This window comes from Mustela erminea, chromosome 15 (genome assembly GCF_009829155.1).
Source record: "Mustela erminea isolate mMusErm1 chromosome 15, mMusErm1.Pri, whole genome shotgun sequence".
NCBI classification, from domain to species: domain Eukaryota; kingdom Metazoa; phylum Chordata; class Mammalia; order Carnivora; family Mustelidae; genus Mustela; species Mustela erminea.
In genome coordinates, this window is record NC_045628.1 from 3,550,164 (window position 1) to 3,576,688 (window position 26,525).

The window sequence follows — 26,525 nt, forward strand, 5'->3', positions numbered from 1 at the left end:
CAGGATCCCAGCTTTATAGACTAGGAAGCCCAGGATCGTTAGGGATGTTTGTTCTGGACCGAGACAGCCCTGCTCGTGAAAGTCACAGGACTGAGGTCTCCAACTCACATCTGCTGTCATTCACCACCACGCTATCTCCCTTAAAAAACCAAAGCCGAACAAGTGATATTATAAAGAGTGCTCCCTAACCAGGGCACAGTTGGGGCTGTTCCTATGCTGTAACACAGCCTGGTTTTTCTCTCCCCCCACCCCACCTCTGCACAGGCTCGCCTCTCCTTCTCTGCCGGCTGGGGCAAGTTCTATTTCTACTCTGTTCTTCAACACTTAATTTTTAGATATACTTACTTCGATTAAATGATTCATACATTACTATGGAGATCCTTAAAAAAAGAACTAGCATTTTTCAGAGTGCCCTAAACTGTAAATGGATTAAAAATAATCAGTGCCTCTTGAGTCTATTTTTACAAGTTTCCGATAATCACATGTAGGGATGTCACATAGAAACGATCCCACAGATAACGGTCTTTAGCATAATGCAGTGTTTCCATTCTGATTTTTGGCCAATGTTCTGAGGACCTTTGCCCTGATTGCACACAGTGATACCTTCTGTCTCTCTGACCTCGTTGAAACAAGTGCTTCTACTTTTTTTTTTTTAATGATTATGCCCATTGTTTACAGATGTCATAATAAGGATGAATATATCCAGGAACCAGGGATAAATATTTTAAAACAGGATAACAAAATACTTAATTTAATTCTGCATTTGCAAGTAATTATGCAAATAATCTTTATTGAATTAAATAGTTGACTTATTAGTTGAAAAAAAAAACACATTTACGTTTATAATAAAGTTTCCAAAAAAAAAAAACACACTCACTTGTTCAAATTCATTCTTTTGAAATTCCTCAAAACCGAAGATGTCCAGTATTCCAATATCCAAAGTCTGTGGGCTGAAAGGAAGCACAAAATCCGTGAGTAAGTGTACTTCGACCTGCAAAAATTATGCTACGACCTTCCTAAGGAAATTCTTGCAAATACAGGAGAAAGAAGAACACAGTACTTGGCTGTCAACTTGCAAGCAAGCAACGGGAGTACCTCGTGATACTCCTGCTTTCCGTGTAAACGATCTCTCCTGCCCTGGGCTGCTGTCTTGGGAAGTCTGGCCAGACGAGGACCCTCAGGGCAAGTGAGAAAGGGGGGTGGAAAACCAGCCTAGATTCTGCAGGGAATGGGGGCAGCACGCACGGGAGAGGGCATGAGGGGGCTTCTTACAAAGAAAGCCCCAGATGATTCTGGAATGCCGGTCCCCTGGAAGGCACACACCCAACCCTCTCCCATGGTGGCTCTAGAGCCCCAGCGGGACCTGACCGCTGTCCTGATTTCTGCAGGTGGGGGTGATGGCCCGCTGTCCCTGCGGACTGCTTCCGTACTGCCAGCCTGGGTGACACAGACACTTCCGCGGTTTGATCCCCACTCGTTTGGTCCAAGCTGCGCAAATGACAACAAATTCTCTCTTTTTGTACCTGTATTGGGCATTCCCTCTCAGTGCAAAACTATAATATTTTAGGTCATGTACTATGTCACTTAAATAACCAGTTTTTTTTTTTTAAAGGTAACTATTCTATGATATCCTGTCTCTAAGATTACTGCTTGTAGACGGTACACATACGGGCTTCCTTAGCAGCAAGGAGAGCATTTTAGAAGTCCTTCTTATCAAGGCACACAGCAAGGAACACAAAGCAGCGGAGGCATCGAAGTAATTGATTTAATTTTCTAGACAAAAAAACAGTGAGTTTTGTCCCTCCCCCCGTGTGCCCACATGAACCCGACACAGATCCCAGAATACAATGTTGGCACAAGAAACTATTAAAATGTACAAGAAAACAAATATGGTCATTTTCTCCTGCTTTCAGATCTGAGAAAAATCAAAATGTCTGATGATACAACACCAATTCTTTGCAGGACTAAGTTGTATAAATAAAACTAAACACTATTAGAGGTCATTAGAATGTGTTCTCACATTCATTTGCATAGATTTTTTTTCCCCAATCTATTGGCGCACGTGTGCCTCCTTCCTCCGTGGTGACCTCACAAGGTGCCTAAGGCAGTGCCGTCACTCAGTGGTGAGGGGGCTGAGGTGTTTAGTGTGTGTGTGTGTGTGTGTGTGCATGCGTGTGCACATGTTTTCCACGTAGTGAGCTGCACTGTTTCCCTTGTAGGGGCTCGGTGACAAAGCTTGTCAGGTTTTGGAGCTGCACAGTCTCCAGGGTAGGAATCCCAGAGTAGGAATCCTGGTTCACACAATGCTTAGGTGGACAACTTTGGGCAAGTTACTTTCATTTCCTGTGCTGCAGTTTCCTCGTCTATAAAACGAGACAGCAAGTGATATTTGTCCCCTTGGCTGGCTGCTGCATTAGAAGAGATGCACACACAGGGCTAGGACAATCGCTGGTAGACAGTTGCTTCTCTTTCTCCTAAGGATTTTTACTTAATTACTTATTTCAGAGAAGGGGGGTGGTGGGGGAGAGAATCTCCAGCGCACTCGCCACTGAACACTTAGCCTGACGGGGGGCTTGAGCCCACAACCCTGAGATCCAGAGCTGAGCAGAAAGGAAGAGTCAGACACTCGAACAACGGAGCCCCCCAGGTGCCCCTGCAAGTTGCTTGGGCAGATTATAAATGCCGACCTGATTACAGTTACTAAAGAAATAAAATTTTAAAAACGAGGATGAGAAAGATATTCCTATGCCCTTTCGTTGGGAGTTTGAACCGGAAGTGTCTGGGCGTGCCTGGCTGGCTCAGTCAGTAACGCATGTGACTCTTCCTCTCGGGTCATGAGTTCGAGCCCCATGCTGGGGGTGGGGTAGAGTTTAACTAACTAAATAAATAAATAATAAAATTGGAGTTTTCTTAAAAAATAATTTGGTTATGCAACATAAAGCTTTGAAAAGTTCCTATCATTTGAACGAGTATTTCCATATCCAGGAATCTATACTAAACGATGATAAGAAATGCCATTAAAGACTTACGAAGAAGGATGTTCATCCTTATCTTAATTCTAATAACAACAACAGGAAGAAACAGCCGATGCCCGCACCAAAGACATGGTTAATTAAATCGCATGCATCCGATAGTGGGTTAGTTTAGTGAATCAAGTTAATAGAATGCAACACATAAGTTCTATATAAAGAATAACCGCAATTATATATTCAGAAGACTTCAAAAGGAGTATAGTCAGTCCAAGAAAAGGAAATAGAAATGCTTTTGCTTACTTCTTTTTACTGGTCTGCTTTTTCTAAGGTTTCCATATTTTTATTACTGGTAAGTATTTAACTGATGTTGATAAAACAACTATGAAGGCATGGGAAATATTCTTGAGCAACCAAAGCCAAAAAGCAAAGCTGGAAACAACATTTATGCCATTGGTATACTTACGGTTACATCATATAATTGCACCCACGTTAAAAAATAAATTCATGGCACAGAAAAATTATAGCACATGATGGCAGGAGAGGTCTTGAATGTTAGATCTAGAGGTGATTTCTTAATTTTAAAATGTTCTATCCTGGGTATTACTCTTTACCATTAACATTTATTTAAAAATATATATACAAGGGAATACCTTCTGGGCATTTTCTGAGTTGGTGGGGAAAGGGACAGCCATGACCTCAGGCCAAAGAGAGGACGGCAAGGGAGGCAGAGAAGGGCTCTGGTTTTCCAGCAGCCGGCGGAGCAGCAGGGACCGTGGGGCTGGGGGGGAGCAGGGCTGTGGCAGGAGAGCCGGCAGAGCAGCAGGGACCGTGGGGCTGGGGGTGAGCAGGGCTGTGGCAGGAGAGCCACATGGTGATGGGGCATATGGATGTTTCCTGTCAACTTCTACCAGAACCTCCCACTCTGACCTTGACTCCTTGCCTGATCCCGCCCTGGCCTGGGCAACACTGGTCCCATATGTCCGGCACATCACGTGGCAGGAAGTTAAGGAAAAGGCCAAGAGCAAAGGGGGACACGATGTCACACTACCCGGTCCTTCCCCTTCTCATGAGGATGGTGACTTTCCGAGCCACAAGCAGACGAAGGACGCTGGGCCGCCCAGACCTGTTTGGGGGAGCAGCACGTGTCAAGATTCTGGTTCAGACCGGAGCACGTTGATGATTAACGGGCAATTCAGGAGAGCATAAATGGTGGAGGGGTCACTCTTTTTTAGTGATTTTTCCCCGTATTTCCCAGACGCTGGATTCCAAACTACACATGGTTACAAAATAAAAACATTATTAAAGAAGAAGGGGGGAAGAAAGGAAAAAACCAATGTCGGGGAAAAACAAATGCATTGTAAGGGTTAATTTCACAACTACCAGCAGATAGTTGTTTTTTTTTTAATAATTGTTTTTCAACAATCTTTCATCATCTAGGATTGAATGAAGCTCGTGTCTGTTATTAGAACATCCGGGTTGTCACGGACGGTCACACGGACTCGTAGCCAACAGAATGCCCGCTCTGTGTGTCCCTCAGCATTGCTGTCATCTCTCAGCGAGAGCTTGACTGGCATGACACAGGCATTTAACCCAACATCCAATTTCTAGCAAGGAGGAGCAGACAGAGGTCATCGGATCCACTGGGAATCAATCCCACAGGCAAAATTAACATATTAATGAGATGGTCTGTTCATATTCTGCCTTAGAATTCCACTGAGGGCTTTCCTGATGGTTCACAAAACTGGCTCACTTGCATTTACTTATTAGTAAAATGCAACACATTATATCAGACAAAACATTAAATGCCATGGCATTGTCTGGTTTTGTCTTTGCCCTCGATGTGCACTAGATGGGAAGGGAGGAGGGTCCCCGGAGAGAGAATGTGCAGCTGGAAGCGCGGATGTGCTGATTTTACGGGGGCAGAGAAGTCCGTGGGGATGTGCATGTCAGCTTTAGTCCTCCGTCATCCGTACGCAAGGAGACGGACTAGGCAGCTGCTTAAATAGCCAGTCAGTTTAGGAAAGAGTCGAATCCTGCCGGGCACCCCAGGCGTAGACTAAGCCCGACGTGAATCGGCCTCTTCGGCTGACGGTTGACCTGCCCGAGCCCAGATGGGGCAGGACTGGAAGCAGAGCGCACTAGAGCGATCCCGCCGTCCGGACACCCTGCCCTCGGGCTGAGAGGCGCTGTCTCGGAGGGAGCTGGTGCAAAGTCCCCGGACATGTTAGCCCTGGGATGGCCTCCACCAAGTGCAGCACCAACATGCTGAGGAATTTACTGAACATAATCGGCAAGGTGCTACACGGTAAGGGCTGAGTCCGCCAGCACGCTGGCTAATCTGAATCTTGCACGGTTTTCTCGAGTCTGATAAGATGCAGAGGGGGCACTCCAGGATGCATGGTTTCCAGAGTTTGTCCCTTTTGGTCTCTGACCAAAGAAAAGTACTCGAGGCTTATCATTTCTTGCAGACATGTCAGAAATCAGGGAAAGAGTGTGCGGTTGCTGACAAGCTGAACTAGGTAGCATCACCCACTCATCACCCATCCAGGGACATTATCGAAGCAACTGTCGGCCTCCTCTCATCTAGTGAGGCCGCGCACACCACACACCGTGTCTCCGAAATGCAGCCCTTCTTGGCGCTCCTTCCCACTGGAAACAGAAGCTGGGAAGTAAAAAGCTGAGGCCCTTGAGGTGAAAATTGCAGTTAATTAGACTGGATACATAGCCAAGTCTTGGAGTGAGGGGAAAGCTCGGGGCTGCCGTCTTTTGGAGAACTGTGTGCCGAGCACCATTAGAACATCCGAAATGTCTCATTTCATGCAGCCTTAACAACACCCTATGAGGTACGTGCAGTGATCTGCTCCATTTTACGGAGGGGAACACTGAGCCAGGACAGTGAAGGTTTAAGTCTCTCAAAGGCACAGAACAGCATTAGATGGGCCCAGAACTGGAAGGCAGGCTAACATCAGCCCCGTGCCAGCAAGCCCCGTGGATCACCACCTAAACCTCCAGTGAGTGGCTGGTCCTCTAAGCAAGTCTAATTCCAGCCTGCGTGCACCAGGAAAGGAAACCTCCCCTGGTGTGATAAGAGTAGAAATAACACAACCCTCCTTCTCTGCAACAGCTACCACTTAGAGCTGAAAAGCATCAACACTTGCTACTGTTAATGAACACAGACCCTTCTTTATAAGCTGCACTTGTCACTGTGACACACATGATTTGTTACCAGGAGCATCATTCGAAACACAAATCAACCCCCCTATAATTTACTTAAGACCATAAGTAATATTCAGCTCATAGGAACTTTCATATTCCTAGTCCGAAACAACCCCCGTATCAGAACAGCAGCAGACAATTTAGGCAAATTATGGCTTCGCTGTTCCACGGAGTCAACGGTTCTTAAAAGGTTAGGAAAGAGGGAAATTCGGATAGAGAGCCATCATCATGAAAGGAGCCAGAGAGAAACGATGTGTACTGACTGTGGAGAAACTGGGACCTCAGACGCGGCTGGGCGTAGCCTACATTTGAAACCCAGAATGTGGTTGGGCTTCACCTATCACAGCTAAACACAAGCCCACTGAACTACCCACAATTCCCCCTGTGGGGGCCTAGCGGGGGGCTGAAGGCATGTGTCCACTTAAAGACTGGCACAAGAATGCTCGTGGCTGCTTTATTCACAGAGTCAAAAACTAGAGACACCCCAAGTGCCCACCAACCGTAGAACATGTAAGTCACGAGTGCTCTGTCCACACATATGTTTACAGAGAAATACGCCTCAGGGATAGAAGGAGGAGGTACCACCGGGTACTCAACATTGTGCATGTCCTTCTGCTACCTGACACTGAGGAGAAAATAAAACACAACAAAACAGAAGGAGGGCATGATGGACACCTGCCAGAGTGCAGCAGAGACCCACGCACCCGTCCGTGTGGAGGTCGCATGGACACGTCGCATGAGTCCCATCTGCCGAGCTGTATCTAGAATATGGACACACTGGCTGCATTCTACTTCAAAAGGACAGGAAAGAAATGTGTGCACGAGGATCGTGACTATGTGTGAGGACAGAGAGATTACCTGGTGAATGTCTGTCAGACGACAGTGTTCAAATATACGTTTTCTGTGGTCCTGCCAGGGCTAACGCGAAAGTAGAACAGTGCCCCTTCTCCTGGTAGACTTTGCCTGCTCCAAGGAGGCTCAGGTCCCATTTATGAATATAGACATCGGTGGGAAGATAATTACAAAGGCTTGGGTGGCCCACAGGTTGAGGAAGAGATGGAAATACATACTCTTTAAGCTGTTGAATTAGTCATATTTATCCAATTATTGTTTCCATTTATATTTGAGATTAATATTTCCCTCCCTTACCTGTTGACTTTCTGGGCAATGACCTACTGCCCTTTGAAAGCTGAGCTGCATTTCTTGGGGATGCTTTCAGACCAGTGACTTTAGCCCTTCCAACAAAAATGCCGATTATCTAAACAACTGAGTCAGAGACAATCTTGGGAAATCTCACTGTTGATGCACATTGGCATAAGGAGTGCTGATGGATTTCTTTCGGTGCGTGAATTCAACAAGGGATGCACACTGTGCCCAAAAGCTTTCTGAAGAAGTAAAATGAAACAACTAAAGATGAAGTCAACACAGCTGTACATTCCTTGGGTTTATGCTCTCAGAGTCAGTGAACAAGTATCATCATCTAGGTCACACAATAATGAGAAGTGTTAAAGCCATTTGACTCTAAACTGGACTCCCGTATCATTGGATTTGGACCATCTTTTGTAAATTGGCAAGTAGCAAAATAAAATCCCCCTTGAGGATGCAGAAATTCTGTAGCTGATTTGTCTTTTCAAGGAAATGTTTCCTCCGGTCTTACAACAAGAAGATGAATACCTCTCCTTCCCTTTCAGTCCATGTCCACTAATTGGAGATTGTGACCCAGTGGGTTTGGGAGATGCACACCATGCCCATCAGAGAGAGGACAGTCTTGGGAGAAGAGTGAGCTCTGAAGGTGTGTTTGCAGCATTCATGTTGGCTTTTGACAAACCTGAGGTTCACAGGGGTGATACTGAGTCTGATACACACCGGAGATCAGTCAGAGAGTGCTCAGGATGAAACACAGGGAAACCCAAGAGTCGTGTGATCCCATGAGGTGAGTCTGTTCCGGAAGGCAGTCAAGTCAGGATTCCCAGTAAGGGTGGGTAATCCTGCGGGGGTCGGGTGGGAGTAGTTCCAGATGCCACCAACTCCTTCATCTGCAGCGTTTGTGATCTTCAAAGAAGAGATACGATGACTAACTGTGGGAAAGGGGTCCCCCCGAGACTGTCCTATGTGAATGGATGGACAAGTGCTAGCAGGTGTACACTGCGAGTCCAGACTGTCAGTGGGTACCTAGCCCTTCTCTGGAGCTTAGACTTGTTAGTCTAGAGCTACTGGAGGAGGTGAGCTCACTGAGGTCAGGAGCATGAGTATTTACAGGTGCCAGGAATCTGCAGCTTTTGAATTTCAGATCTCGATGACGGTACTACCAGTTCTAGTAAGACTCAAGGATCCACTGAATTTGACACATTTTAGCCTCATTTGTGTAGGGGAGGGCCGATTCTGAGCTCACCCATCATGGTGCCAAGCAGTGAATGTGCAAATGCAGGACAGCTTCTGTGATTAAGCATCACGTAAGACCCTGTGGAGCTGCTAAGTCTTAAGGACTGGCTGTTCAACTTTGTGGGTATTTAGGTGAATTCCTAGAGCAACTAGCCCTCCTGGCTGATGAACCCTACTTTCCTTTCTCTTGACATTAGATCAGCACAGTAAGAATGCTCTAGACAGTTGTGTCAACTCTCGACAATGAGAGGTAACGAAGGACTCACAACACCACTTGGCGAGTTGAAGAGAGGTCTGCAGCTAGCTCCTCATGATTTCAATCTCTAAGTGGGCCGCGGAGTGACATCTCACCATGCGCGTCAGCCTGCCAGCCATCAGGGATGGGAGACACCATGGCATGGACTTGGGAAGCAAGGGTTTGGGAGAAGTCAGCCTCCATTTTAGGAACAGTGAGTTCTTGGCATACTAACACTTGAAGGAGACCTGAGTGTACAGAGACAGGTAGCTTTGCACTCTTGAGCTACTTCAGTTTTTTAAATTGGTTTCTCATGAGTTTCTCAGGTGTGTCCTCTGTCCCATGATCAACTAAACCAGGATGCTCTTTGCTCTTGCCCAAAGCTCCTCAGAACACTGTGTTTTGTGCCTGTCCAAGAGAACACACAACCTTTCCCGACCACATAAAAACCCTTTCTGGAAAACCTTTTATTTGTTTCACGAGCTTCTTGGACTACTATTCTACAGAACATTCTCTGGGAAACACCATCCTAGTGGGAATTTCCTGATTCCTTCTGTGGTTCTGACTTAAGGCTCAGGGAGAGACAAAAGATAGAGTGACAAGGGAGACGAGGGGAGAGAGGGGAGGATGGAGAAAAGAGTCAACAGCATATCTTGTGTTTGTTTCCATACTTCAAACCAGGCTAAGTCATGACAATTTTGGTAATTATAATTGTTCGCATTTAAGTCTTTGGCACTGAGATGTGCTTATTTTTGATTTTTTAAAAATGCATCTATTACTGGCAATCTGTAGAATATCAATGGAAAAGGGTTTTTTTTTAATTTGTCAAAACAAAAATCAAATAACATGTGGTCCATATATACAATGGAATATTACGCAGCCATTAGGATGATACCCAACTTTTGTATCAACATGGCCAGGACTGGAGGAGATTATGCTGAGTGAAATAAGTCAAGCAGAGAAAGTCAATTATCATATGGTTTCACTTATTTGTGGAGCATTAGGAATAGCATGGAGGACATTAGAAGGAAAGGAAAAGTGAATTGGGGGAAATCAGAGGGGGAGACAGAGCACGAGCGACTGTGGACTCTGAGAAACAAACTGAGGGTTTTGGAGGGGAGAGGAGGAGAGTTGGGTGAGCCTGGTGGTGGACATTACGGAGGGCACGGATTGCATGGAGCACGGGGTGTGGTGCATAAACAATGAATCTTGGAACACTGAAAAAATAAAAAATAAATAAAACAAATGAACAAACAAACAAACAAAAGACCAACAAAACTTAAAACATGTAACATAAAACCATTTCTACATTAGCCACCCTGAAAACCATGTCCTGGGGTCCACAACTTACCAACAGACCCAATCTGTCCAGCAAAATATATTCTAATAGCTACCAAATATTTGGGTATCACTGTTGTTCCCCCACTTACCCTGACTGGGAATCAGAGACTCCGAGGTCCTAAAACCAGAAACAAGCCAGAGACTCACGGAGGCCAAACCTCCATTTGCTGGCACATGAAATAGAGTCATTATAATTCTAGGGACTGATAAAATTCAGTTTCATAAGTCATGACAGTTTTCACTGAATATTTCTTCAGTGTTAAGTGTCAGGCTCAGAATAGGAATCCAGATATCTTGCTTCCTGTTGCACTTTTTAATTAATTAATTTTTAATTAATTTTTAAATTAATTTTTAAAATTTCTTTTCAGTGGTCCAGAATTCATTGTTTATGCACCACACCCAGTGCTCCATGCAATATGTGCCCTCCATAATACCCACCACCAGGCTCACCCAAACTCCCACCCCGCCCCACCCCTCCAAAACCCTCAGATTATTTCTCAGAGTCAACAGTATCTCATGGTTCATCTACCCTTCCAATTTCCCCCAACTCCCTTCTCTTCTCCATTTCCCCATGTCCTCCATGTTATTTGTTATGCTCCACAAATTAGCAAAACCATATGATAATTGACTGTCTCTGCTTGACTTCTTTCACTCAGCATAATCTCCTCCAGTCCCATCCATGTTGATACAAAAGTTGGGTATTCATCCTTTCTGATGGAGGCATAATACTCCATTGTATATATGGACACATCTTCCTTATCCATTTGTCCACTGAAGGGCATCTTGGTTCTTTCCACAGTTTGGCCAGTGCTGCTAAACATTGGGGTGCAGATGGCCCTTCTTTTCACTACGTCTGTATCTTTGGGGTAAATACCCAGTAATGCAATTGCAGGATCATAGGGAAGCTCTATTTTTAATTTCTTAAGGAATCTCCACACTGTTCTCCAAAGTGGCTGCACCAACCTTCATTCCCACCAACAGAAAGGTACCCTTTTTTCCACATCCTTTCCAACACACGTTGTTTCCTGTCTCGTTAATTTTGGCCATTCTGACTGGTGTACGGTGGTATCTCAATGTGGCTTTGATTTGAATCTCCCTGATGGCTAGTGATGATGAACATTTTTTCATGTGTCTATTAGCAATTTGTATGTGTTCACTGGAGAAGTGTCTGTTCATGTCTTTTGTCCATTTTTTGACATGGTTATCTGTTTTGTGTGTGTTGAGTTTGAGGAGTCCTTTATAGATCTTGGATATCTGCCTTTTGTCTGTACTGTCATTTGCAAATATCTTCTCCCATTCCGTGGGCTGCCTCTTTGTTTTGTTGACTATTTCCTTTGCTGTGCAGAAGCTTTTGATCTTTATGAAGTCCCAAAAATTCATTTTCACTTTTGTTTCCTTTGCCTGTGGAGATGTATCTTGAAAGAAGTTGCTGTGGTTGATGTCAAAGAGGTTTCTGCCTATGTTCTCCTCTAGGATTCTGATGGATTCCTGCCTCATGTGAAGGTCTTTTATCCATTTCGAGTTTATCTTTGTGTATGGTGTAAAAGAATGGTTGAGTTTCATTCTTCTACACATCGCTGTCCAATTCTCCCAGCACCATTTATTGAAGGGATGGAGAAGCATTTTTCATGCCAGTGGGCCTCAGAAGAAGGCTGGGATAGTGATTATTATATCAGATAAATTAGATTTTAAACTAAATACTGTACTCAGAGATACTACATCATTCTTAAAGGGTCTATCCACCAAGAATATCTAAGAATTGTAAATATTTATGCCCCCAATATGGGAGCAGCCCATTACATAAGAAAACTGTTAATTAAGATAAAGAGTCAGACTGATATGGATACATTAATAGTAGGGGATCTTAAAACACCACTCTCAGTAATAGACAGATCATCCAAACAGAAAACCAATAAAGAAACAAGAGCATTGAATGACACATTGGACCAGATGGACCTCATAGATATATACAGAACATTCCACCCTAAAACAACAGAATACTCATTCTTCTAGAGTGCATGTGGAACCTTCTCCAGAATAGACCACATACTGGGTCACAAATCAGGGCTCAACCAATACCAAAAGATTGAGATTATTCCCTGTGTACTCTCAGACCACAATGCTTTGAAACTGGAGCTCAATCACAAGGAAAAGTTTGAAAGGAACTCAAACACCTGGAAGCTAAAGACCACCTTGCTTAAGAATGCTTCGATCAACCAGGAGATCAAAGAAGAACTTAAACAATTCATGGAAACCAATGAGAATGAAGACACTTCAGTCCAAAACCTATGGGATAGAGCAAAGATGGTCCTAAGGGGAAATGCATAGCCATCCAAGCCTCCCTCAAAGAAAATTTAAATACAGAATACACCAGCTGTCTCTACACCTTAAAGAACTGGAGAATCAACAACAAATTAAGCCTACCCAATGCACAAGAAGGGAAATAATCAAGATTAGAGCAGCGATCAATGAGATACAAACTAGAGATACAGTAGAATGCATCAGTGAAATTAGAAGCTGGTTTTTTGAAAGAATCAATAAGACTGATAAACTACTGGCCAAACTAATCTCCCAAAAAGAAAGAAGATCCAAATTAATAAAATTATGAATGAAAGGGAGAGATCACAACTAATACCAAGGAAATAGAAATAATCATCAGAAATTATTTTCAACAGTTATATGCCAACAAGCTAAGCAACCTAGATAAAATGGATGCATTCCCGGAAATTACAAACTTCCAAAACCAGGAAGAAACTGACAACCTGAGTAGACCAATATCTAGTAACAAGATTGAAGCAGTGATCAAAAACCTCCCAAAAAACAAACCTTCTACCAAACCTTCAAAGAAGAAATAATACCTATTACACTTTTTAAAAAGTTAAAAACCAGACAAACAATAAAATTACTATAATAACGTAGCATTTCAACCCACTAGCTAGAGCCACAGGACAAAATGTTGCTCTGTTTTCTCTTTACCATGCTTTTCCATTTCCCCCCGTTGCACCAAGACGTAACAGACCTACAACATGGTGGGCTCCATGGGGCCCACGTGCTGATCTGACACATGTGGGCAACAGCCTCACATTCTTCTCACATGGTCCTTTTCTCCCTTCCTAGTGACATTTTGGCACCCCTACCTTCTTTCTTATGAGGTTCTGGCTACTTAGGGTTGCTAAGAGCACTTCGGGATGTTTTTGCAATGCAATAGGAAGTTCTGAGAAACTAAGTCTTCCTTACTCAAAGGTTAGGGATTTGGGGGCCAAGAAGGTGAGGGGATCGAGGGTTTGGGAACCCTGGGAAGTGGGGGGCATCTCAGCATTTCTACAGTCACCCCTGAGATGGAGAGTGGACTTTTCCTCCAATGTGGGTCCTTGAAGTCTGTGGTTCAAACGAGGACCCCCAACAACTGAATTAATTGGACGGTGATTTGTAGCAAGCAGACGTTGCTGGATAACCGAATGTCCCGAAACTAAGTGACTAAAACCAGCAAGTACTTATTCTGGTCACCGAGGCCTTCCATCAGATGTGGGATGAACTCCCCCAAGGGCCAGGGTTTGGCCCGCCCCTGTCTGGGTGACAGAGCGTCCCACATCGCACACAAGCCCAGACTCGGGCCCATGGCGGGGACCAGGATCTGAGAACATAGACTCACATCAGGGCTCAGAATCAGTGTACTGTCATTTTTACTGTGTTTTCTGGGCTAGAGCCAGTCACAGCAGAGCTCAGATTCAAAGGGAGGGGAAATGGACTTGACCCTGGATAAGAGAAGTGTTGAAAGTCAGGGACACAGACAAGAATAAAGAAGTGGGGCCATCTTTGCTATCTACCAAAGCTTCTTCTCTCAAGAGTGACTTCGAACAAATTCATTTACTAGTTCATTCACTTTTCAGTGAATATATACACAACACCCCCTTTTGCAAAGCATTGTGCGGGATTCTAGAAGCCCAGATACAAAAAGGGAGTAAACAGTCTGGCTCTTGGGAACATGTCCATACATGGCTATTTTAAACTTCCATAATTTTATTAGAAATAAAGAAATCATCTGTATTTCAAAAGGTTAATTTAAAAATTAAGTCTTAAAATTGTACTTTCTTATCACTCTTCTGACAGTCTTCAATGTGGGAGACCTTTTGGAAAAAACTCAGGTTTTGATCCTGACATACTGGAGTTCATAGATCAAGTCCATCATTTCCCAGCTGTGTGACCAAGGACACTTATTAAACCTCTCTGAATTCCAGTTTCTTTATCTAACACAGGGAGATCACCCCACCTACCTCGTGGCTAATGTCAGTATGAACTTCAACAATCCTCAGCTTAAAGCCCAGCTCATTTATAGGTAATAGCCCATAAATGATTACCTCAATAATTGTTTCTTTTTTTTTTTTTTTAAATAAGTGTACCTTTATCACGTATCACATTCACGCAGAAGCCGGGCTTGGAAGTGTATTTTTAATAAGACGGTGTGTGAAGTGAGAAAAGTTAAAAGCATGGAGCCGACAAAAAACTAAAAATGGCAAAATGCACATCCTCCTCAACTCGAAAATTATTACAGAAAAAGGCCAATGATATTTATATGGTGGTGCTGACATTTCCTCCCTGGTGTTTCCTGCAGGGAGAGGCCGGGTTGCTGGGAGCCAGAATGGGACATTCTGCTCTCGCTTCCGAACACTACGGCATTATTCATTCTGGCAGACCTGCCACGATGCTCTGACGGCAGGCGAGGAAGAACAGAATAAATACAGATTCGGTTAAGTCTATTCAGCAGGACAGGTTAGCAGAGGGTTGAAAAGAGGCCAAGTGCATCTCCCCACTTAGAACTGAAACAAGGGAGCAGGCATGGTTAGCGACGCAATGAATTTTATTTTTTGTATAAAATACACAAGCGTTAGCCTCTGCAATCAGGGCTCAAGAAAGAGCTCGAGAAGTAGGATGCTGGAACGTTTTCTCATTAGCCTTATAAATCACTGAATTCCTTACACATTTGGGGGAATCTATTTGGGTCTCCAATAATATTAGCAAATCATACGACAGTCATTATCAAAAAGGAAAATCCTGTTTGATACTAAAAATGTCATATTCTCGTAGTTATGACAAATCTATTTTTTCTTCCATCTCCCGAAAACATGTACTTAAGGGAAAAGTACATAGTTATTTACTGGTTCAATAAGGGGCGCTGTTCTTGAAACAATTTATCACATTATCATGATTAATATTTAAATGCCACCATCATTATGTCTGTAGCATATGGGAATTTTTATAACAAGGGTGGTAAAATTTTAACCACTATTTTGTATTTATTATGTGGTAATTTATGATTACTTTCTGAGCATTGTAATATACATGATGCCTTGGTAAAACTCGAATATTTTTCATTCCTCTTGATCCTTCTATTTTAAAAAAAAGATCTCAGAAAATAATGAAAAACAAGTGTACAATTACAGAGAAAAGGTTCGTAGCTCTTCAGGAAATCATTATACATATGGGTGTTTTGGTAAGGAAATGGAGCAGAAGGAGAATTATTTAGAAAGCAGGTTTGTCTCAGATATTTTGCTAAATTGTGTAGTTTTGGTTGTCATGGCAATAGCACCATGATTTAAATAAGTCTATACAGAAATAGAAGTCACTCATACTATATTCATAAGAATCAAAGAAATCTCATTATTTAATGGGGGGAAAAAAAAACAACTTCCCAGTTAGGATGAGGGAGGGAAAAACATGGTGTGTTAAATTTATTTTTCTGACAAACTGTTTGTTATTTTATCTGTGAAACAGCATAAAGACAAAATATTTAGAAATAAACAACAAAGCGAGCATTACATGGTAAGCGTCTGGAAGCTACTAGGTCCTTGGGGGATCTTTATAGACTCAGGGTCAGCAAAATCATCGAAAGATAAGAGACGTACATTCCACTCAGGAAGTAAGGAAAAAAAAAAAAAAAGAGCAAAATTCCAAGAAAGTTGAAATAGGGATATAAAGAGATTTCAGGACCTAGTAAAAGAAGTAATATTAACTTAAGAAATGAAAAAAAATTGATTTTTTAAGATAATTCTTACAGGCAAGCTTCAAACATGATTCATCAGTGATACTGGGGCAAAGACATCAACATGAGGCATGTCAGTATTGTCAAACTACAGCTACAGGAGAGACTGAAGGATAATAAAACAAAGTTATGATTTAGTTGGTGAATACATTTAAAATATTAAAATGGACAATTTTCTAGAAAAGAAAGATGACTCAAAAAAGAAACAAAACAATCCAATTAGACCTAAAAACTTTAAAATAATTAGCATTCAAAAGGCAATCCGACCTCCATCTCCCCAAAAGATTTTAGAAAGACTTGCCCCGGACATTCAAGGTGTCTATCATCCTCATTTAGCACAAACCCCTGTAGAGGGGAGGAACCAGAGGAAGCTACCCAATTTACTCTTTCACATAAACCTGACAGAAGGAAAAAAATAGAATCTCTTCTCACTAATGAAAGTAAATCTAAACATTCTTAATAAAGACTAGAAAGTGGAATCTAAGACATCATGACCAAACAGAGTTCAAGTTATAAATGAATTATTCAACATAAAAAAATACACATCCCTTGAATTGCTGCATAAGCAAAAAATAGGAGAGAGTAATAGTAATCTTAATCTACAGAGGAAAAAACATAAAACTTAGCATCCTTGATTGAAAACAATCAGGAAAGATTATCTCCTGGAACCCGAAGTAAGCAGATTACTTGATGGCAAATATTTAGAGATATTACATTCATTTGGAAATAAGAGAAGAATATCCGCTATCATCACAAATTATCAACGTTGTATGGCAGTGCTAGCCAAAGCAATAAAAGAAGAAATAAGAGACATGAGAGACAAGAGAAAAAAAAAGTAATTATGATCATTTACTTTATAAAATAGTAAGATATTCCACAGGAAAATTATTAGAACTAATAAGAAAAATCAGCAGGGTTTCTAGATAGAAGATCAACATATGAAATGCAAGATTGAGAGTCCCAATAAACAAATTAAAATGTAATAGAAAAATAACAACAAAATGTAAAAATTACATTAAAAAATCAAATAAAGATGTTCAAGAAATTGGTAAAAAATACAAATACTATTTAAGAAAAAACATGAATAAAAATATAGATCATATTTATGGAAGGAAAGAATTAATAATCTAAAGAAACCAATTCTCCTCATATTAATCAACACATGTATTTCTAGTCAAAATCCCCAAAGAACTTTTTTATGGACTGAGTCAAAGTGATTATAAAATTCATATGCAAAAATAAAGATCCAGTGATAACCAAACCACATAAGAAAATAAAAGTTATTATGAGAACTTACTTATTAAAACAATATATTATTGATACAGTTTCAGTGAAATAGATTAAAAATCAGGAGGGGTGAAAAAACATTTCTAACTAATTGGAGATAACTGGGAGTAGGAACCATGGAATATTTGACTAAAAATATAACATTATATTAGTGCTTCCTATAAACAAGTTCCTGATGTACTGAAATCGAAGGGTTTTAGGAAAAAAATGTAAGATGACTTTGAATTAGGAGAAGGACATCATCGATAGGGCCCTAGAGTCAGACAACTGAGCGTCCCTGAACCAATCCCACCGCACATCACTCCGGGGACATCACCAGGGGACGGTGCAGAACCTGCCACGGTCAGCGTCATCAGGGAAATGCAAATTAATGCTCTCCCCACAATCCTGCCACTAAATATGTACCGGGAGGAACATATTAAACATGAATCTCAGGAGACATGCACCAGGATACAGCACTGTGTCACTGAGAGGAAAAAACGAAAAGATACTTCAGTGTCCCTCGGAAGAGAAGCGGACGAGAAGACGGAGGTTCTGTCACGGAAGGAAATTAACGCGGCCCTTAAAAAGACTGAATCAGGGGCGCCTGGGTGGCTCAGTGGGTTAAGCCGCTGCCTTCGGCTCAGGTCATGATCCCAGGGTCCTGGGATCGAGCCCCGCATCGGGCTCTCTGCTCAGCAGGGACCCTGCTTCCTCCTCTCTCTCTGCCTGACTCTCTGCCTACTTGTGATCTCTGCCTGTCAAATAAATAAATAAATAAACAAACCTTAAAAAAAAAATCTGAAACAGAAGTGGCAAATGTTAGCAGTGTTAATTCTAGATAGTAGGTAAGTGAGGGCCTTGGCCGTACCCCTCTGTACTTTTCTTGATTAGTACATCAGCCATCTCCACAAAAAGACCATTAATGAAGAAAGGTATCATATGTTAAGTGAGGGAAAAAAAATAAAAACAGGGTAAGCCTGTTTTCACTTTCCCACAAATGCACAGCAGGTGTTTGAGTATTTCTGTGAGACATTTGGGAATTAATAATGTAAGTTCATTTTTAAGAATTAAGTACTTTACATTATAATTGATAAAGTAATGCACAAAATATCATTGTACCAACTCTTCATTACTGATCAACTGATGGTCTAGAAATTTAGGTTATCATTCTTAGAGACATCTTTTTTGATTTGTAATATCCATCAAAAGCTTTAAATCTTTATAATCATTTCAATAAATTGTTAAGGGAAAAAAATGAAACTAGTAAGTAAACATTTGGTTTTGAATCAATTCATTTACACTTTCAATCCTTACTTCAGAAGCAAGTTTCACTTTGTTCCCAGCTTCGTGTCCATAAAGGACAGCTAATCTCCATGACCTTTTTTGAACTTTTAACAGGGATTTATAAAATACGTAATAAATGAGAGAGAGAGAGAGAGAGAGAGGATGAGATGTTACTTAGGATTCTCGAGTGAGTTTCAATCCATCATTTGGTCAGATGTTTTCTTGGGGAAATTACTAATTTGTCAAAATAACAGTGAAAAAACATTGACTTTCTAGATATTTTCTTCTTATTCCACTTTTCTATCACCATGTAGATTGTTTCTTCACTTATTTCAGCCTAAAACAACAACAACAAACAAAACAGAACACCAAACCAAGCCAAACCAAACCAAACCAAACCAAACCACAACCACCACCACCACCACAACAGAGGGGCATTTCAAACTTTCCCTATGATTCTTTGAGCATTGTGGGGAAGATGCATGTGGTTCGGCAAACAGATTTAAATTATTTTCATACTCCTTTGCTCTGCAGTTGTCACTGAGCCTGTCCCACCCCACACTGTTGAGAATCACTACAGATCCTCTAGTCAGTGACATGGATAGTCCCAAAGAGCAGAAAACATTTAAATCTGGAGATAGGTGATAATTGAACAAGTTCTCTTCCATACTTGGGGGTGGCACAGATATTCTGAAAAATCTGTCCCTTATTTTCAATAAAATCTTTCCTACTCATTGGACTCCGGAAGGAGGAAAGCACAGCCTACTGTAAGCTTCCAGTTGGAGGGAATGATGGCCAGCCCTCAGGTAAAGCAGAGGAGAGCTTTCTGTAGGTAGCATGGCGTGGTCATGATCCTGCTGGAGCCTCTGGAGATTTTCAGGTCCCTGGGATGCACAATTCTCATCACCCAGGGTGCTCCAATGGCTGTCACTCTGGAGAAGACTACTCTACCAGCTTGTAGCTCAAAGACTCACCCTCCCCAAACTGACCGTGTTTCCTTGCAAAAGAGAAAACAAATTAACTTCCCTAAGAACCACTGATAAATATTATGGCTACATCCATAGCCTTTTAAAAGTCTTTTTAAAAAGTCATGGGTTGCACGTCACATTTAAAGGGAAAAAAAAAAAAAAAGTTCTCTGGTTAAATAATTTAAGAACAAGAACAAGGTAGAATGATATTATTACACACACCCCTGATTGGAATTTAGGTTTATGCCTCACGCGGATCAGAAGGAGGAGGTGCGGAAGTCATGTCAAACGCCGCGTACGACAGCCAACAAATGACCTAGAGATGGGACCTGGAACTGGTCATAGGTTGGTAGGAGAGTAGAGATTCGGGCAAACACGCAGGCATGAACCGCAAGGCAAACGCTGGTCTGCAGAGCAGCAGAAAGACACTCTGCCCTCAGCTGCGTTCAGGCCCCCTAGCTCCTTGTAAACCGACTTTCTGACTCCCTGTCCCTGAAGGACGAGAGACCCTTGACAAATATGCGGTTACAGTGAAACATCGACTCTATGAGGTCTAACCTTCCAGAACAGTCACAAGCTTACTATCATACTAGTGTTTGAAGAATTGTTACTCATCTATTAGACGGTACCTCAGGGTATTTTTTTTTTTAAATCACACATTTCATCTAAAATTTTAAAAGATAATTTTTAATTTAAAAAAAATCTCAACAAAATCATTACCCCAAAAAAATTGGACTGAAAAATCCAGGAGTTCTTGAACTCCTGGTAGACTGAGAACCACACTGAAGGTATTAATTCAGAATTTTTTCATTTCTTTAACCAACAAATTAAGGAAGTATTCCAGCCCAGGCACATGGATTTTGTTTTGCTGGGTGTGGTCTTTCAATCACCAGAAATTACATGAGGGACTCTGTGTGTGTGTGTGTGTGTGTGTGTGTGTGTGTTTACACCATTCACTGGATTCTCAAATGAGACTCTGACCTACAAAAAGTCACATAACATTTCTTAAGAACATTAAGTGCTACCTGATTGGATCAGAGAGATAAATGGTAATCACAGCAAACTTGCCTACTAATTCTGTATAAACGGGAAAAATATTACTTTCTACTTAAAATCCTTGGAAATCCAACAAACATGTGCATATGCACCAAAAAATACTCAGAATTAATAGTACATGAACTGAATCTTTAGCAGAACAAAACTCAGGAGAATCCCCCCAATAAATGTAAGCCGTATATCCTGTCCACCCCGTTAATCCACCGGATTCTCATTTCAGAGCATGAAGGTAGAGATCAGCCTCCTCTGCCACTCACTGAGGGAGTCTTCAGACCCAATACAGATTATCCAAAATGCTGACATGGGTTTCTTTTTTAAACCAGCCTGCAGAACTCTCCAAAGCTATAATTACATTTTCCCTACAGGAAATATTTGTTCTCTCTAATTAAGGAAGAACAGCACATCTCCTCTGATGAAGGAGCTCGGTGTTTCTGACGAGGAACGTCAACTTGCTTGCTACGATCCCACTGCAGATCTCCTATGTTGGCCGGGACGCTCACGTCCCGGGCTGGAGCGCAGTGGACTCCCCGGCGATCACCAGGCGTCACGACAGCACCTCAAACTTAGGCCCCACTAGACCTGCTCCTCTCTTATCATTTCAGAGAGCGCGTCGTCAGCGGTGACACTCGGGGAAGCCGCCCCCCCCCAGCGACACCGGCATCCTCTGCCGTGACCCCCGCCGGACCGCTGGGAAGCACACAGGCATTTGGTGACCATGCTGATGGAAATCTTTCCGGACATCTAGCATGTTCCGTGCTGCCTTACAAAATGCTTTTTCCTTACTATCAAAATGTGTGAATTTAGAAGCAGGGTGAGATGCAGAAAATATACTACTGATGGTTTTGGGAACCAAACCATCGAACTGATATGTGAATTCAAAGGAAAAGAAAAAGAGAATAATGTTAAAGAAAACTTCAACTTCTCTCTAAAGGAGTCGAGCTGCTTCTCTCACTGGTGTATCTGTGCAACACCTCTGTGTGTAATTCAAACCCACACTATACATGTCCTGGGTGGGAAAGGGGACATTTAACAGTGTGAGAAATTTTCCAGCTGACTCCTTCTCAACAACCTTTTCTTCTCTCTCCATATCAATCTATGGATGGAAGGACAGACCCAGCATTTCCCAGGGTGGTGAGCCCTTACCTTCCAGTGAAAGATAAGATGCTTTCATTTTTAAAGCCGAAAGCCTTCATCCCAATTTCACCCCATTCTCCCACCTGTCCCCCTAGCCTATCCCTTACCCCGCTGAGAGCACCAGCTCTCTGATCACCGATGCAATCCTCCTCATAGCCAGAACCCCTCCAGCCACCGCACACTCACCTGTCCACAGAGCTGGCGTCCTCCATGTGAGTTTTTCCTCAAGGAACCCCTACTTCCTGGGAAATACGGTGTCTAAGCCATGGGGACCTCATTTTTGCAACCATCAAGGAGCACACACGACACTCTCAACTAGTTGGGCTCTCTGCAAAGGCGTCTCGGATGTATCGGTACAGAGGATACGGGACAGAGGATGGAGACCGATTGATGCGAATCCACGGTCACCCACTTATTGCAAAGCCTCTGAGCAAAGAGAAAACCCCTCTCAGGTCTAGAAGCGTACATGAACGGCAACGTTCCTATTTCTAAAGAACAACATATTTCCTCTATTTGGCACTCTTCAGAACACCCAAGGTCACTGAACCAAAATTCAATGGAAAAGACTGGACCGTATCCCGGCTTCCCAACATGCTGTCTATCTGCACCTCTTCCGAACCCTCTGTCTCCACAGACAAATCACCATCAGCCAGGAAGCCTTCCATCCAGCCACATCCACCGAGGTTTGGGGGATTTTAGCCAAGCAGCCATTCCTGCTGTATCAGGCACTGCATGGACAACATGGAGTCCTCTCATTATCCTCAGACGACCCTGGACTCCAACCAAAGCTCCCGGTGGAATCAGGAGGAGCAAGCTTCGATACTCAAGGACTCAGGATGAAAATGAGTCAAATGTTGGTTTGGGCATCTGAAGACATGAGGGGGGAGCTCTTCCAAAGTTTCTTTAAGTCACTGAAGCCGAAAGTAACTAATCATAAAGTCTTTAAATGTTTATGTTTAGCTCAACTAAAATATTGTAAGAACGCAATACAGCATAAGCATATTTAAGAAGCTGAACGCTCAGTGCAAACCCCCAAATCTCCATATTTATGCTCAAAACTCCATTTATCTACCGCATACATTTGCATGCCAAATGGTGCTGCCCAGAAGTGTGGATTTCAGAACAAGCGGACACAAACGAATGAATGAACGAACAAATGAAGGCAGGAACAAATCAGTGCGGGTGTAGATAAATAAAGTGCGCCGTCCACACCACACAGCCCGGCCTCTTCCCCTCCTCCACCTGCCAACCTTTCACTCTCCATCTGTTTTTTCTCAGGGCGTGTCGAACGGTGAAAAGGAATACCGTCCACGGGTTCTGTTTCTCCGTCAGCCCCAGGATTCAGAAGGCGTGATGAAGCGAGTGAAATCAGCGGCAGGTTTCAGCATCCGAGACATGTGGGGAACCGTCCCAAAGGTCTCCACCCCCTCCGCTGTTCAAGAATGTCGGCAAGCAGCCGAGTCCGCACCGAAACTCTGGTGAAGGAACCACGTTAGGAACAAGCAGCCCCAGGAAATTTAACGTCGCCTGTTCAGTCTCAAGTGTCGCATTATGAAGCAGGTCCACGTTTAGGAGCTGCAGAAATCACTTTATCATTTTCTTTAAATCAAGGTATTTATTATTCATTCGACTTCAGCTAGAATCGCCAGCATTTAGCTCATTTCAGAATCACAAGGAAGATTCCTGTACAAAAATGAGGTGCTGTTTAGAGCCTGTGTCTTGATTAAAAATTATAGAAAGTGAGTAATGAAAGTGTCTGCAAGTCCTCGAGGCACTGCCCCACGCTTGAGTCCATCTCTGCCTTCAACCCAGAGAAATCCTGCCCCAGAATCACACCTGGGAAGCTGTGGGGGGCCAGGGCCCTGTGTGCGGAGCCCGTGTCGAAGGGACTGCCCCAAGCATGGGTGACACGTGGGGAATGAAAGCCTGCACACCTTCCTCCCCCCGAGGTCTGCAGAAGGAGAGGTCCAGCGTGGGAATGTGTGAGGAGCCAGAAAGGGTCAGGGGGAACCATCCTCCGGCTTTCAAAAAGGCAAGACGTCCCTCACTTCCTGGCCCCTGGCCCCATCTCCCAGGCCCTGTCACACCCCTCCTAGAAGGCAGCCCACTACCGCCCTGGTCCCGCCGGCAGGAGAGAGCACTCTCGTCTTGAGACGCTTTTAATTCCGGTCCCAGCTGGGTGTTTGGGAACTTAGAGGAGTCTCAGGAATATGACTTGCGAGCAACACGTCTTGGGACCTCCCGCCGTTCTTCCCGGGGTGGTGATGTATTCTCCTGACACGACACTCTTTAAGGGAAGGTGAGGCCAGAGAAGGACCTGTGTTTTCCCGACACCACAAATCGCACATTGTAACAAGGTTGTTATGCCAAGATAAGTAATAATACCACGGGGGCTGGGGACATTTTTACTTACGTTGACACAATAAAAGAAATACTTTGTAGTGGGCGAACGTAACACTGTCCATACTGTGGCCTTTTCAGATGAAAGATAAACTTAATGTGTCTCCCTACTAACTTTTTCAAAAGGTTTGTGATTTTATTAAGTAAACGAACAGGAGATACTTAAGAGCAAGTCTTTCCTTTTGGAATGTTCCACTAGACACAGCCAACCTGTATCATGAACCAGAGAAGGCTTTCTACAATGATGAGGCAAAATAATTCATGGGGGTAGGAGCCATGGAGGAACTTTATCCAGATTCCTTTCTATGTCCCACAGGTGGGGGGATGCTTGAGGTGATGTTCTGAAACACAGCGAGGGGACCGGGAAAGGAACCTACGTGGAGCTACAGGAAGACACACAGACGGAGGCACGGGAGGAGACCTTCCCCAAGCGTTCGCACATCACAGCTGCTCTCACGGGGTAGCGCACTCGGGAAGCAGGAGGATCCAGAAGCTGTAGGGTACTGCGGTTTCCTGATCAGGGAAGCTAACTCCCTGGGGGAAAGGGACGCTGGGAACCATCTCGAGGCCTCCTGAGAAGAGTAAGTCGAGGATTTGGTCTGACTGTGATTAATGAAGCGTCTGATGGAAGACTTCTCCTCCGGGAGAAGAAGGGCTGTGTCCCCAGGAAGGGAGCTCCCACCCAGCTTTGGATGGGCAGGGAAGAATGGAATCAAGGCAGCGTCCGCCATGGGCTTCACAGTTGCCAATCTCCTACATGCGAGGTTACAAGAATCTACAGAGGGACCTCCGTGTGGTTCAAACATGGGATCTCTATGCCGACACTGGTCATGGGGTGTCAGTGACAATGTAGTGGGGAGTTGAGGCCACGGACTCCCAGACCACAGGGGTCCCCTGCATGTCTAGTGACCACATCGTGAGAACGGTCAAATGGGAGGACCGCCACACACACCCTAAGACAGGTGGGTTCATCATATCCTTTCGAAAATAATGGACAAAAAAGACCCAAACCACGCAGCACAGGAGTCTTAGAGCCTACCTGCTTTCTGGCATCAGACAGGCCTTGGCTCTTTCAAGCCAATCGACCTTTTTTTTTTCTTTTTCTTTAAGATTTTATTTATTTATTCTACAGAGAGAGAGAAGAGAGCACAAGCAGGGGAGCAGCAGAGGGAGAGGCTGAGCAAGGAGCCTGAGGCGGGGCTTGATCCTTGGGTCGTGACCTGAACCGAAGGCAGTTGCCCAACCAACTGAGCCCTCCAAGGCGCCCCTCAAGCCAATCAACTCTTAAATTAGCACTCCCTTCTTGTTAAGTGGAGATCCTTGCTCTGGTCCTGGGGTTTCCTTCCAGGGAGAGAAGCTCCAGGGGTTCTAACTCTCCCACCGCTGCAGGAGGTCCTTCCCCTTGGTGTGTGCAGGAGGCGGCCCTGGTGGGAGGCCGGGCGCTCTCCTGCCCGAGGCCGCCACCCCCCGAATGCTGACCGGGCCCACGGGCTAGCCAGCCTGCGTGACTGCAGAGGTCAGAAGCGCTTGCCCCACTCGGGAGCACCTCCCGGCTCTGCTGTCTCCCTCCCAGAGCCCACAGAACCCGTGTCCTGGCTCCTCGCGCCATACTCCACTGAATTATTTTAAGAGTCAGACACGAACACGTGCCCGGACGGATAATGCCATGAACGCCTGGCGCGCACGTGGACGTGCAAGGACTGGAAGCGGCAGCGAGCCCGTGAGCAGGTGCTGGCCAGACGTGCCGGAGCACGGCCGGGCTGGGAGGAGGAGCGAGCTGGCATCACGGAACTCCGAATTAACCCTGTGTGCCCTTCCCTTCCGAGGCCGAAGTGATAGTTCAGAGAAAGAAATATCCCAGAAAGTGGTTAACAAGCCACAGCTCGCATATGTGTAGGGATTCTCAAAAGGAGATTCATCAGGAGGGGAATGAAGAAGCAGGGCATCCGCGCGCCACAATTTCCCAGAGCTCCCGTTGCTCCCACGATCCCTTGTGTCGTTCTTGGCTGGTTAACAGGATTTCTTCCGAAGCTAGTTTATATGCACGCACTTTTTAGTGTGAGCACTAAAGTTTTAAACAAATAAAGGCATCTATTACATGTATCATATACGTTATTATATGCTATGTATACGATATATTACATATACATCATTATATATGTACATGTATATAATTAATAATTTCTATTACTATATATGTACATAATTATATTGTATATTATATATTA

General features: G+C 43.6%; 1 protein-coding gene across 5 annotated transcripts in view; it reads right to left on the reverse strand.

Moving 5' to 3' along the window:
* The window catches only part of MYO16 (myosin XVI), a 584,648-nt gene that overhangs the window by 178,754 nt on the left and 379,369 nt on the right, over positions 1-26,525 (reverse strand). For all 5 annotated transcript variants that reach the window (XM_032314881.1, XM_032314880.1, XM_032314879.1 and 2 more), the window contains exon 21: positions 878-950. In XM_032314881.1, the coding sequence (XP_032170772.1) occupies positions 878-950 (73 nt within the window). The remainder of the gene's footprint in view (positions 1-877; positions 951-26,525) is intronic.